Source organism: Bubalus bubalis, chromosome 1 (genome assembly GCF_019923935.1).
Source record: "Bubalus bubalis isolate 160015118507 breed Murrah chromosome 1, NDDB_SH_1, whole genome shotgun sequence".
Lineage (NCBI taxonomy): Eukaryota > Metazoa > Chordata > Mammalia > Artiodactyla > Bovidae > Bubalus > Bubalus bubalis.
Window position 1 is genome coordinate 91,403,073 of NC_059157.1, and position 12,863 is coordinate 91,415,935.

Consider the following 12,863-nt stretch of genomic DNA (forward strand, 5'->3'; position numbering starts at 1 on the left):
GCGGGCCCAAGGCAGCCCGCGCGTCCCGGCCCCTCCCCGCGGCTGGTCCGGCCCCCGGGGAAGCCCCCTTCGCCCCACCCCAGGCCAGGGCCCGCCCCCAGCTTCCCCGGCCTCCTTCCTGTGGGAAGTGCGGCTCCTTTCGCGTCCCCCACCCTCTGGGCTATGCCTGGCAGGCGCTTCGCCGCCGGGCACAGGTTAGGCTAGATCGGTTAGTGGAGTCCGGGGGGAGGCTGCGGGGAACCTCACACTCGCGGATGCAAGATAGGCCTGCCGTCGCCTGCGGGCCTTGCCTGGGACCGAGCCGCCAGCCCGCCCTCCCTCTCGCCGCGGGCGAGGTCGTACCTCGCCACCAATACGTCTTGGACAAGTCGTGCCAGGTCTGATGCTGGGTGTGGTGAGTGCCGCCTGGGCCCAGGTGCGCAGCCTCGATGAGACCCCGGCGCCGCTCCGGCTGCAGCACTACCTCCAGCTCGGCGAACGTCTTGCGGTGCCGTTGCCGCCGCTGGTAGTACAAGGTCCCGTCCCGCACCACGTAGCAAGCGGCCGCCTTGCGGATTTTACGCTTGACATTGCCCTCGGTGCCTGGCGCGTACGGCTCGCACTCGTTCGTCAGGTAGCGCAGGATGGCCTGGTAGCTTTCTTCGCTTGACATCGCTGACGGCGGCTCCCTGAAGGCGCCTGTCAGTGGCAGGGAAGGAAGACAGCGCACTAGCCCCGGGCGGATGCAACAGCAGCGGCGGTACTATGGGAAGGACCAGTTGTGTCTACAGTGAGTGCTCTTCGACGGCGCCCGCAGCGCAGAGGGAGAACGGACGAGTTGGTAACCAGGAGGAACTGCACTTCTCCAGCGCGCGGTATCCGCTGGCGACTGACAAAATGGCTGCTGCACCACCGGAAGTGACGCTAATCAAGGGCAGTGGGTGAGGGAGCTGAGCCCTGATTGGAGCGCCATGGCTTTCTGGCTTGATCTAGCCGACTGAGTGACGTCAGGACTGCGGGCGGACATTTTGGAAGCGGGTAGGCCCTGCCTGGAAGAGCCAAGAGATTTTGAGCAGACATATTAAGTCCTGGCAGTTTCCCTTTTTTTATTTCCCCCTTCTTTCCCTTGCTCTGAGCACGTGTAGGAGCTGTTGGGCAGTTAACCCTGTCTGATACCCCAAGGTGCAATGGAATCTTCTCCGTCTGCGTTTTGAGACAACCAAAAACATAGAACACAAAATATTGAGGTCTACAGCCCCTGAATATAAGACCAAAGAAAGGCCTTTCACGTGGAAATGTAGTTTCCTGTCAAGTGTTAAAAATTTAAATCCATCCGTGGTAGGAGTTACTGTAGTTTCTAAGATACTGCTGGTTCCAAACTACCCGTGGATAGTCGGTATTTTTCTGCAGTGATCAGCTTATGTAGTGACAATTTACCCATTAAGTCAATCATGTTGGCAAGGAGCGGTGACGATGAGCTAGCACTGTTTTTTTTTTTTTAGTTTGGGGAAGAAAAACACTCGGTTTTACACCCAACATATACTGAATGCACCAAAGGCCACGGCGATTCGAACTGCACTTCCCAAGGTGAGGTGTAGGTCCTACGTCAGATTTTTCATTGGTAGACGGGAGGGGTCGCCCTGGTCACCTCTCCGTGGACTGAGTCTGCCTCAGGCCTACGACATTCCAAACCATCCGGGGTCTGGCCCTTAGGTGCTTTACTGGAGCCTGAAAACTCTGAGCCAACCCTCTCCTGACCCTGCCTAGGTCTGCAGTCGCTGAGTGAGGCGCTGAGCGCTGCGGAGACAGGTGAGGGCCGACTGCAGATGAAAGCAGTGGGCTCAGAAAGCGGGGTACACTAGGTCTCCAAGTCACTTGCCAGTGGGGACTGCAGCAATTAACAAACGGCATACTTAAGGCACTTGAATATTCTGGCTGTAGCTAAGTGAGCTCCCAGTCGGTGGAAAAATACAACTAACAGGCCTGGGGTTTACTTAGGGCCACTCATTTCAGACCACAGGTAGGGGAGGGAGGTATTAGAAGGTGGAGACCCATCCCTCCCCAGAACTGATGGCCAAATCCACTCTCCATGGGATGTGTATGTTTCAATGCTTCGGTGTAAAATATACGTCTTTTAAAACTGATGTAAATAGATTAAAATGTTAAGTAAACAATTTCTGGACGGCCAAGAGAAGCTAAGTTAGAAAAGAAATTACTTCTCATGCCAAACACAACCGGAGATTCTCTTGTGCCTTTGAGCCAATAGAGAAAGGTTTTAATAAAATGTTATAGGACTGGTCCAGTGGTCTTACTGAGAAAAGCTAAAACTTCCTGTCCTATGAGAACAGGTGTTTAGTATTTTTGGGTTTCCCTGGTGGTTCAGATGGTAGAGAACTTGCCTGCAATACCGGAGAGACCCATGTTGGATCTCTGGGTCGGGAAGAGCCTCTGGAGAAGGAAATGGTAACCCACTCCAGTATTCTTTCCTGGATAATTCCATAGACAGAGTACCCTGGCAAGCCATAGTCGATGGGGTTCCCACGACTGAGTGACTAACAGTTTCATTTAGTGTTTATATCCTCCTAAACTTCAAGCTATTCATGACTGAAAGATAATCAGAATAGGGCAGTTCCATTTTAGACATTTAAGACCAGAAAAGCAGTGCTTTAAGGGGACATTTTATTGTGTTCAAAAGTAAGAACATGTACCTGTATTCATGTTGAGTATTTTGATTAACCTTTTTTCTTAAAATTTCATTAAAAAAAAATTAGAATAGGGACTTCCTCAGGAGTCAAGTGGTTAAGACTCAGCCTTACAATGCTGGGAGTGTGGGTTCCATTCCTGGTCAGGAAGCTAAGATCCCACATGCCACAGGGTACAGCCAAAAAAAAAAAAAAAAAAATTTAACTATTCTTATATATAAAATCACATTTCTCAAGAGGATGTAGCTTATTTCTTGTTGTATCCTTGCAACTTGGTGGTGTGGAGTGCTGGTACATTGGATGATCTAATTTTCATAGATGTGCAAGCCTCTTAACACCAATTATGATTACTATTTTTCATATAACAATTACATAATATAGTGACTTGTAACTTGAACATCAGCAGGCTACTCAAGACATTTTTGCAATTTTAAGGACAGCTCTGTCAGACTCCCAGCTCAAGAACTATTTTTTCTAATACTCAAGAGGTTGCATCCTTGGGGAATTCCATGGCAGTCCAGCAGCAAATTCAATGCTATGGGCCTGGGATTTGATCCCTGGTTGGGAACTAAGGTGCCACAAGCATCACACCACAGACCCTTCCTCCCTCCAAAAGTGTAGTCTTCATTTAAGCTTATTTTCTGGAAGCGAGAGCAGATAATACAGGTGAGTTTTAAGTAGTTTTAGCTCAGCTATAAGCTAATGGTTAAAAGGTGAGATACTAGAGAACCAAAGGCATCCCCAATAATGAAATGTGTCTATCATGGAAAAGGGTAGTTTAACAGTCCATTAAAAAACGCTTACTTTTTGCAAACAGAAGTGATAAGAAAAAAAAAAAACCAAACCCACATCTTTTAGCAATCAACCTGGACTACAATCTATACAACAAAAGGCAGTCTAAAATCTACATAATGCAACATAACGTGTCCTTACAGCCTCAGGTGAGTAAGAACTGCATTTAACCATACAGATCTTATTTAAAGATGAATATTTAACATCTCTCCATCTAAGAGACTTATATTAGGAGTAGTAGGAGGCCTTATTCCTGAGAAATGAACTCTTTAAAGAACACTTAGCTCTTAAATTCTTAACTACTATTACTGTGTAGGCCAAACATGCCTGCTTTAAGAGTAAAAATTCCACCACAATCTAGTTATAGTCAGATCTTTATTTAAAAATCCAATCTGCCAACTTAGCGTTTTCCACCAACTCGAGGAGCAGAAACCTTCACAGGCTTCACAATCTTTTGCTTAGGTGCTGCCTTTGTGGGAGCCTGTAAAAAGAGAACATGTTATGTGGCATTATTCCATGTGAGTTTTTCTTTTCTTTCAATCACTGCTCTTATGCCCATATTGTGTGTATCCTAGATTGTGTTCCTAATTATTTGTGTTCCTAATATAAAGAACTCCCCTCAAGTTAGAATTCTACCTTTATATGAAATATAAATGTAAGCCAGAGAGGAAGACTGAAATAACTGAGATACAACTAGATGCAGTGGGGGATCCTCAATTATATCCTAAGAACAGAAAAAGGTCCAGTGCTAATTTCCTGGTTTTGAAATTTTTACTATGGTTATCTAAATGGTTTAGCACTGATAAAAACTGAGTAAGTTCTAAACAATTACAGAAATTTTTACTGAAAACCTAGAAGTATTTCAAAATAAACTTTGCCTTTCTCTCATTTCTATATAGCACTTACAGACACATTTAAGGCTCTAGCCAAGGACCTCTTTGGAGTCCTGAATCACTCACCCAAAAACCAATCATGGACATCATTTTCATTAAAGCCTTACACTAAATTCCTTTAAAATTTTTTAATTTACCACAATTTGGGTTAAAAATAAATCCTCCTGTTGCTCTAAATGAGAAATCTTAGACAATCCGACAGTTACCTTTGCAGCAGCCATTGCTGTCTTTTTAGATGCTTGCTTAGCCTTTTTTGCTTCCTTGGCAGCCCTGCGGAGTTAAAAACAACAAGCAAAAAGCACTTTACTCCTTAAGGGTACAGCTTATTAACAAAAGGCTATCTATAACAAGCAAAAAGTACTTTTTTTGACTGCAAGTAGATCCAACCAGTCCATTCTAAAGGAGATCAGTCCTGGGTGTTCTTTGGAAGGAATGATGCTAAAGCTGAAATCCCAGTACTTTGGCCACTTCATGCAAAGAGTTGACTCACTGGAAAAGACTCATGCTGGGAGGGTTTGGGGGCAGGAGAAGGGAACGACCGAGGATGAGATGGCTGGATGGCATCACCGACTTGAAGGACGTGAGTTTGAGTGAACTCTGGGAGTTGGTGATAGACAGGGAGGCCTGGCGTGCTGCGATTCATGGGGTCACAGAGTTGGACGAGACTGAACTGAACTGAACTGATAACAAGCAAAAAGCACTTTACCCCTTAAGGGTACAGCTTATTAACAAAAGGCTCGTGTTTGGGGACGGAGAAGGCAATGGCACCCCACTCCAGTACTCTTGCCTGGAAAATCCCATGGATGGAGGAGCCTGGTAGGCTGCAGTCCATGGGGTCGCTAGGAGTCAGACACGACTGAGCGACTTCACTTTCACTTTTCACTTTCCTGCATTGGAGAAGGAAATGGCAACCCACTCCAGTGTTCTTGCCTGGAGGATCCCAGGGACGGGGGAGCCTGGTGGGCTGCCGTCTATGGGGTCGCACAGAGTCGGACACGACTGAAGCGACTTAGCAGCAGCAGTGTTTGAAGAAAGTAGAAATAACATATTCCTTCACCATCTGCAGTTATTTGTACGGTAAATCCAAAGGATTTAATAACAAATGTAATTAACCACATCAGCTTAACATTAGAAACTGTATAGTACCTTTATAACTGCATACAGAATTTCAACAAATCATTTAGACTTATAGTATAAACTTCTGTATTATTAAACACAAACATTTACAACTGACAATCCTTATAAAGATTCAAGTATCACAACACAAAATAACATCAGATTAAGATTCTATTCTGTAAACCCATACATAACCTAAATTCCATATAACTGAAATGGCCCATAGTGAGATTTCTTACCTGATAGCTTGTTCTCGTTGAGCCTTCCTAACTTCAGGTTTCTGATTCCTCTTGGCCATTATATCAGCAAGAGAAGCACCAGTTATGGCCCTTTGGAATTTGACTGCACGGCGAGTTCTTTTCTTTTGAATTTCTTCCTATAGAACAAAAAGATGGTAAGCATGCTTAGAAACCTTGCTTCATGAATATGGGAGAGAAATGAAATGTCAGAAGGCGACAAAGGAGCTCTCCCTTGGACCTTTTGCACTAATCCCATTCATGGTGGCTCTGCCCTCATGACTGTTTCATCTCCCAAAGGTCCCACCTCCTGACCTTGGAGGTCAAGGAATTTTGGGGAGAAACACAATTCAGACCACAGGAATATTCAACTAGGGAGTTTCCTGGTGGTCTAGTGGTTAGGGCTTTGAGCTGTCACTGCCAGTGGCTCAGGTTTAATCCCTGGTTGGGAAACTGACATTCCACATGTTGCAAAGCACCGCCAAAAATAAAAAAACCTCCCAAAACAATTCATGCAATTATTTGAAACGAGATGAAATGAAATTATTTGAAAAATAATTTCAAATGAGATTATTTGAAATATATTTTTAAAGCATCTATATATAAAATACTGCAATATTCAGGTAAGTATTCCAATTATAAATTGGTTAATCCTGATTATTTACTACTTTATTTAAAAAGACAAAGTTAAACTCTAGGAAAATTAACTGAACAGTACTTTAAAAGCAATTTTAGTATGATTGTTCATGATAAAGAATGTGCTTTTGGAAAAAAAATTAACCTCAAACTCTGATTTGTTTTTCTCAAAGTACTGACATTAGAAGAAACAGTCAAGTTAGAAAACTGATTAAGACAGTAAAGCCACCAAATGTTAAGGAATGTCGGAGTATCAACATAATTCAAACATTTGCTGCAGATTCTATACCAGAAATCTATAATACAGTGCTTATGAGAAGAAAGATCTTGCCTTTAAGTCCAAGGAAAAATAAAATATACTTGAACTGTTTATGAAGGCAGGGATATGCAAAATATCTTAAAAATTTTAATGGGACATATGGAGAAAAGAGGACACATTTGTGGTTAGTCAAATGCTCGTTTTAAACTTTATCAAGATGAAATCTTACTGGATAAAATGCTAGTATTTACCTATTTATAATTTCTCAAATCCACTTAAAAATATTTTTTATTATGTGGTAAAATATATACAACTTTAAGTTGATCATTCTAAAGTATTTTTAAGTGTATAATTCAGTGGCATTAGGTACCTTTGCAGTGTTGTGCAAACACCATTTCTGTCTCAAATACTTTTTCACAATACAACAAACTGCACCCATTAAATAAGGGCTTCCCAGGTAGCTAGTAGAAAAGAACCCGCCTGCCAATGCAGGAGATGTAAGAGACACACAGGTTCGATCCCTGGGTGGGAAAGTCCCCTGGAGGTGGGGCATGGAAACCCACTCCAGTATCCATGCCTGGAGAATCCCATGGACAGAGGAGCCTGGTGGGCTACTGTCTACAGAGTTGCAAAGAGTCAGACATGACTGAAGCAACAGACACAAATGAAGGGACTTAGTACGCACACATCACATTTTATTATCCATTCATCCACTGATGGGACATATGATTGTTTCCATTATAATAGTTACAAATATCACCATACATGTTTATCTGTTCAAATCCCTGCCTATAATCCTCTTGAATATATACAGCCCTAGAACTGGAACTGCTGGATCATATGATGGTAATTCTCTAACTTTTTGAGGAACTGCCAAATCACTTTCCACAGTGCCTGCACCATCTTCATTCAGCAATGCAGGGTTACAATTTCTCCACACCACCACCACCATTTGTAATTCCTCCCACCACCCCTCCCCCTGTTTGGATAAGGGCCATCCTAATCCTAATGTCACATTCACGGGTTTTTTAAAAATACTGTGTTAGACTTTGTTGTTTGTTGACTGACTGTGTCTGCCTCTGCGACACCATGGACTGTAACCCGCCATGCTCCTTTATGGAATTTTCCAGCCTTTTTTCCTTCTCCACATTTTTTCCCCCACATTCACTTTTAATTTAGAATTCTCCTTTCCTCTGAATTCCCATAATAATTTTCTTGCCATGTCACTCAAACTTTTTCTCAAAAATCTCTTTCAGCAACCTAAAAGACCACTCCAAAAAACACATACAGAACTTCCCTGGTGGGAAAGTGGTTAAGAATCCACTGCCAATGCAGGGGACACAGGTTCCATTCTAGGCCCAGGAAGCTTCCACCTGCCTGGAGCAACTAAGCCAGTGAGACACAATTACTGAGCCCCCAGAACTAGAGCCTGCGTTTTCCAAGGAGAAGCCACCCAACCCCACCCCAACTACAGAAAGACAAAGAGCAGCAACAAAGAGGCAGTGTGGCTATAAATTAAAAACACATCCAGTCTTAAGAACAAACTAATATGCTGGAAGACTTAGCGATATGATCCCTACATTAGGAATAATTCTATAAGCATTATAACCAATAACAAGTTTCCATAAGAACTATTTAGTTTCCACTCAAGCATCTTAAACATGTCCACAGTGCCCTATAACTCACGTGAGCTTTATGTAATTTACTCACTCTGGAAAGGGGATGCTGTCAAATTTCAAATCAATTTTTACTGTGAGCTGAAGATACAAGGAGGCAAGGGTAGATTGATTTTATCAATCATTCTCACTTTACTGTTTGATGCTCAACAGTTATATTTTCACATACCGTCTCATTTAATTAGTTTTATAAAGCAGCAACTGACGCTCAAGAGTTTTAGCAACTTTAGAACAACATTAACAAAGTGCGTTTCACTTACCGACTGTCCCTTTTTGTGTTTTCTTCTGTAGAGGACAGTCCAGTTGATCTGACGAGGATTCCTCTTGGAAAGGAATGCCGACTCACATTTTGCGTTAAGAAACTGGAAAACCTGTCATGACAAGTTCAAAGTAGAAGCCTGAGCTTGAATTAGTAAATCAATATTCTAGTGATATCCTCTCATTTTACAAAATTGAGATCCACGCAGACCAAAAGGCTTTTGTCACAGAACTGGCAAGAAACCGTCTCTGCGTTTGGGCCTGTCTTTTCCCGAGAGGAGCAAACCTACGTCCATACTGAGGGGTCGGGTGTCAAATTCTGGGAGGGATCCTGCCTCTCCTGAGATGGACCTGATATCCATAAAATAGCCAGATACCTCTCTGGGCCACTGCTGTTACACCGGAACATTAAAATTATACAAGCTCCTAACTTCCGACCTGATCTACACTTGATCAAGCTCAAGACTGATTCACTTAGAGGCTTCTGACAAATACTGCACACAGGGTGCCGGTTCAAGCTTTTCAAGCACCAACAATGACGTGGTAAAGGACCCGGCTTAGACCAAATGAGACCGATCTTTCCTTAGAAGTACACGGTACGTTTAGCCCACGCGGCCCTTCACCTTCCCGTCGGTCCTGGCGTAGCGCCTCCCATGTCCTGGGTAGATCTTGTACCCGCTGAAACTGCACAGCTCGACCCTGTAACGAAAAGCGAAAGCCCATTAGCTGGGATGGCGGGTATCTTCGGCAAGAAGAGGCCATGCCTAGGGTGCCGGAGAGGCGCTCAGAGCGAAGATGGAAGAGGATTGGGACGCAGGGTTCCTGCTTACTTCATGGCTGCTAGTGCCGGGGAGAAAGAAAGATGGCGAAGGGAAGGAAAGGATTATGGGAAGAGGCCTTATAAGGTCGTGGGAAAGGCAATCTCCTCCCACAATTCTTTTCCCTAACCCCGGCCCTCTGTGATGACGTCACGTCGCCTGGGCCACAAGTCTAGACTTCCCCAGCTGCTGCCCGCTTCTCCTGGAGTAATTGCGCTAGAGGCTATCGAGCCTTTGCAGGCAAAGTGGGAAGGACAGTCAAGCAGATAGGCAGGCAGGCAATTGGTTTGAGTAGTTCGAAGAGCCACGTCCTACTGCAGGAAATGTGAACTGCAGGGGGGCGGGGGGCTCCTTTCTCCTCTACTTCTCATAGTTTAATGATGCACAGATGAATACCCTGCAGGTAAAATCTAAAATCTCATTTTGCCAGCACTCGTGCTAAAGTATTTGCATACATCGATTTCTTCAGTTTACTAAATCTCTATTAAGTAAGCGCCTAAGTATTGCGAAATGATGACTGCCAGGAGTGGAGGAGTTCTTTGCTCAGCTGCCACCTATTGGGGGTGGAGAGGTGGTTTGGCCGCAGGTGGTTGCTAAGAAAACCTTGTCTGGAGAAGGCACCTCTCTGCCCAGGCCCACCAGGAGGGCCAATGCCTGGATCGCTTGAACACTTTGTGATGCTAGATATTTCCGCATTTGATTTGTTGTTCAGTCGCTCAGTAATATCCAACCCTTTACAACGCCATTGAATACAGCATGCTAGGCTTCCCTGCCCTTCACTATCACCCAGAGCTTGCTCAAACTCATGTCCATAGAGTCGGTCGTGCCATCCAACCATCTCGTCCTCTGTCGTCCCCTTCTCCTCCTGCCATCAATCTGTCCCAGCATATGGGTCTTTTCCATTGAGTCAGTTCTTTCCATCAGGTGGCCAAAGTATTGGAGCTTCAGTTCCAGCATCAGTCCTTCCAATGAATATTCTGGACTGATTTTCTTTTGGATTGACTGGTGTGATCTCCTTGCAGTCCAAGGGACTGTAAAGAGTCTTCCCCAGCACCACAGTACTAAAGCATCAATACTTCGGTGCTCAGCCCTCACATCCGTACATGACTACTGGAAAAACCATAGCTTTGTCTATATAGACCTTTGTCAGCAAAGTGATCTCTCTGCTTTTTAAAATGCTGTCTAAGTTGCTTATAGATTTTCTTCCAAGAAGCATGTGTCTTAATTTCATGGTTGCAGTCACCATCTGCAATGATTTTGGAGCCCAGTAAAAGAAAATCACTGTTTCCATTGTTTCCCCATCTATTTGCCATGAAGTAATAATAGGACTGGATGCCATGATCTTAGTTTTTTGAATGTTGAGTTTTAAGCCAGCTTTTTTACTCTCCTTTCACCTTCAACAATAGGCTCTTTAGTTCCTCTTCTCTTCTTGCCATAAGGGTGGTGTCATCTGCATATCTGAGATTATTGGTATTTCTCCCTGTAATCTTGATTCCAGCTTGTGCTTCATCCAGTCCGTTAATTCATATGATGTACTCTGCATGTAAGTTAAATAAGCAGTGAAATGAGTGCAATTGTGTGGTAGTTTGGACATTCTTTCACATTGCCTTTCTTTGGGACTGGAATGAAAACTGACCTTTTGCAGTCCTGTGGCCACTGCTCATTTTTCCAAATTTGCTGACACATTGAGTGCAGCACTATAACAGCGTTATCTTTCAGGATTTGAAACAGCTCAGCTGGAATTCCATCACCTCCACTAGCTTTGTTGGTAGTGATGCTTCCAAAGGCCCACTTGATTTCACACTCCAAGATGTCTAACTCTAGGTTAGTGATCACACCATCATGGTTATCTGGGTCAGTAAATCTTTTTGTATAGTTCTGTGTATTCTTGCCACCTCTTCTTAATATCTTCTGCTTCCGTTAGGTCCATACCATTTCTGTCCTTTATGGTGCCCATCTTTGCATGAAATGTTCGCTTGGTATCTCTAATTTTCTTGAGATCTCTAGTCTTTCCCATTCTATTGTTTTCCTCTATGTCTTTGCATTGTTTCCTAGGAAGGCTTTCTTATCTCTCCTTGCTGTTCTTTGGAACTCTGCATTCAGATGGGTATATCGTTCCTTTTTTCCGTTGTCTTTTGATTCTCTTCTTTTCTCAGCTATTTGTAGGGCCTCCTCAGACAACCATTTTGCCTTTTGGCATTTCTTTTTCTTGTGGATGGTTTTCATCACCGCCTCCTGTACAATGTTATGAACCTCCATCCATAGTTCTTCAGGCACTCTGACTATCATATCTAATCCTTTGAATCTATTTGTCACTTCCACTGTATAATTTAGGTCACACTTGAATGGCCTAGTGGTTTTCCCTACTTTCTTCAATATAAGTCTGAATTTTGCAATAAGGAGTTCATGATCTGATCCACAGTCAGCTCCCAGTCTTGTTTTTGCTGAGTGTATAGAGCTTCTCCATCTTTGGATGCAACGAATGTAACCAATCTGATTTCAGTATTGACCATCCGGTGATGTCCATGTGTAGAGTCTTCTCTTGTGTTGTTGGAAGAGGTCATTTGGTATGAACAGGGCATTCTTTTGACAAAACTCTGTCAGCCTTTGCCTGCTTCATTTTGTACTCCAAGGCTATAGTCCAACATTTGATGGAGAGTGGCAAAAGGCAATCCATGAATTGTGTAGGAGACGATACTTGACTAGAAAACAAATACAGTGATTGATTTATGCTGCTAGTTGGAGCTCAGGACAGGTTGCTCCAAATTATGCCTCAATAACATATGGATTAGTTTGAATTCAGTTTACTTGAAAACTGGTAGGTGCAAGAAGGTTACTTTGAGCTTCCTGTCTGTCCCCCTGAAAGCAGGAAATAAAAGTCTCATACTTTATTGCTGTACAGTAGCAAAGGTAGGAAGACATCATTATTACCAGAGACAGGGAATTCATGGCAGAGAATTTTGTATAAGCAGACGTTGATATTTCTTTACTAATTTAATACTCAAAGCCCAAGCTTTGCTTAAATTCCTTACTAATTTTTATTGTTCCTGTGTCTAAAAAATATAAAAGCTGTCTGCTTTGGCCACTTCTTACTTAGGACTTAACTCTATGTGAGACCTCTGTGCACATGAATTAAATTTGTTTTTCTCCTGTTTATCTGTTGTGTGTTAATTTTATTATTAGTTCAGCCACAAGAAGTCAGGATGGGTAAAGTAGAAAATTTGCCTCTCCTGGACACTCTGTATAAGCAACTCACCCTAAAATGTGGTAGAAGAGATATGGAGAGTCCAGCAAGATTGCTGACTAATATTAAGAAAGTGGCACATCTGTTGGAAACTTTCTCAGGAATGAATTAACAGATATGAATAGAATTAAAAAAACTAAAGGAAAGAGAAGGACTATGACAGCCTGACCAATTCTGACCAGCTGTTGAGAATACCTGGTATACTTAGATGAATTTTTCTAAATAGACTGAGGGTAGAACTTGAGTGCAGAGAA

The 12,863-nt window shown here is 43.3% G+C and overlaps 2 protein-coding genes across 3 annotated transcripts in view; both read right to left on the bottom strand.

Annotated features, from left to right (window-relative positions):
• Positions 1-3,684, bottom strand: part of ZBTB11 (zinc finger and BTB domain containing 11) — a 36,364-nt gene extending 32,680 nt beyond the window's left edge. For both annotated transcript variants that reach the window (XM_006050469.4, XM_025283151.3), the window contains exon 1: positions 343-3,684. In XM_006050469.4, coding sequence (XP_006050531.1) covers positions 343-652 — 310 coding nt within the window. In that variant the 5' untranslated portion in view covers positions 653-3,684. The remainder of the gene's footprint in view (positions 1-342) is intronic.
• Positions 3,685-3,832: 148 nt separating this feature from the next.
• Positions 3,833-9,520, bottom strand: RPL24 (ribosomal protein L24). The gene is made up of 6 exons (XM_006050470.3): positions 9,378-9,520; positions 9,171-9,246; positions 8,550-8,660; positions 5,722-5,858; positions 4,573-4,636; positions 3,833-3,954 (listed from the first exon to the last, which is right to left on the bottom strand). The coding sequence occupies exons 1-6, from the start codon at positions 9,380-9,382 to the stop codon at positions 3,874-3,876; spliced, it is 474 nt and encodes a 157-aa protein (XP_006050532.1). The 5' UTR covers positions 9,383-9,520; the 3' UTR covers positions 3,833-3,873.
• Positions 9,521-12,863: the final 3,343 nt, after the last annotated feature.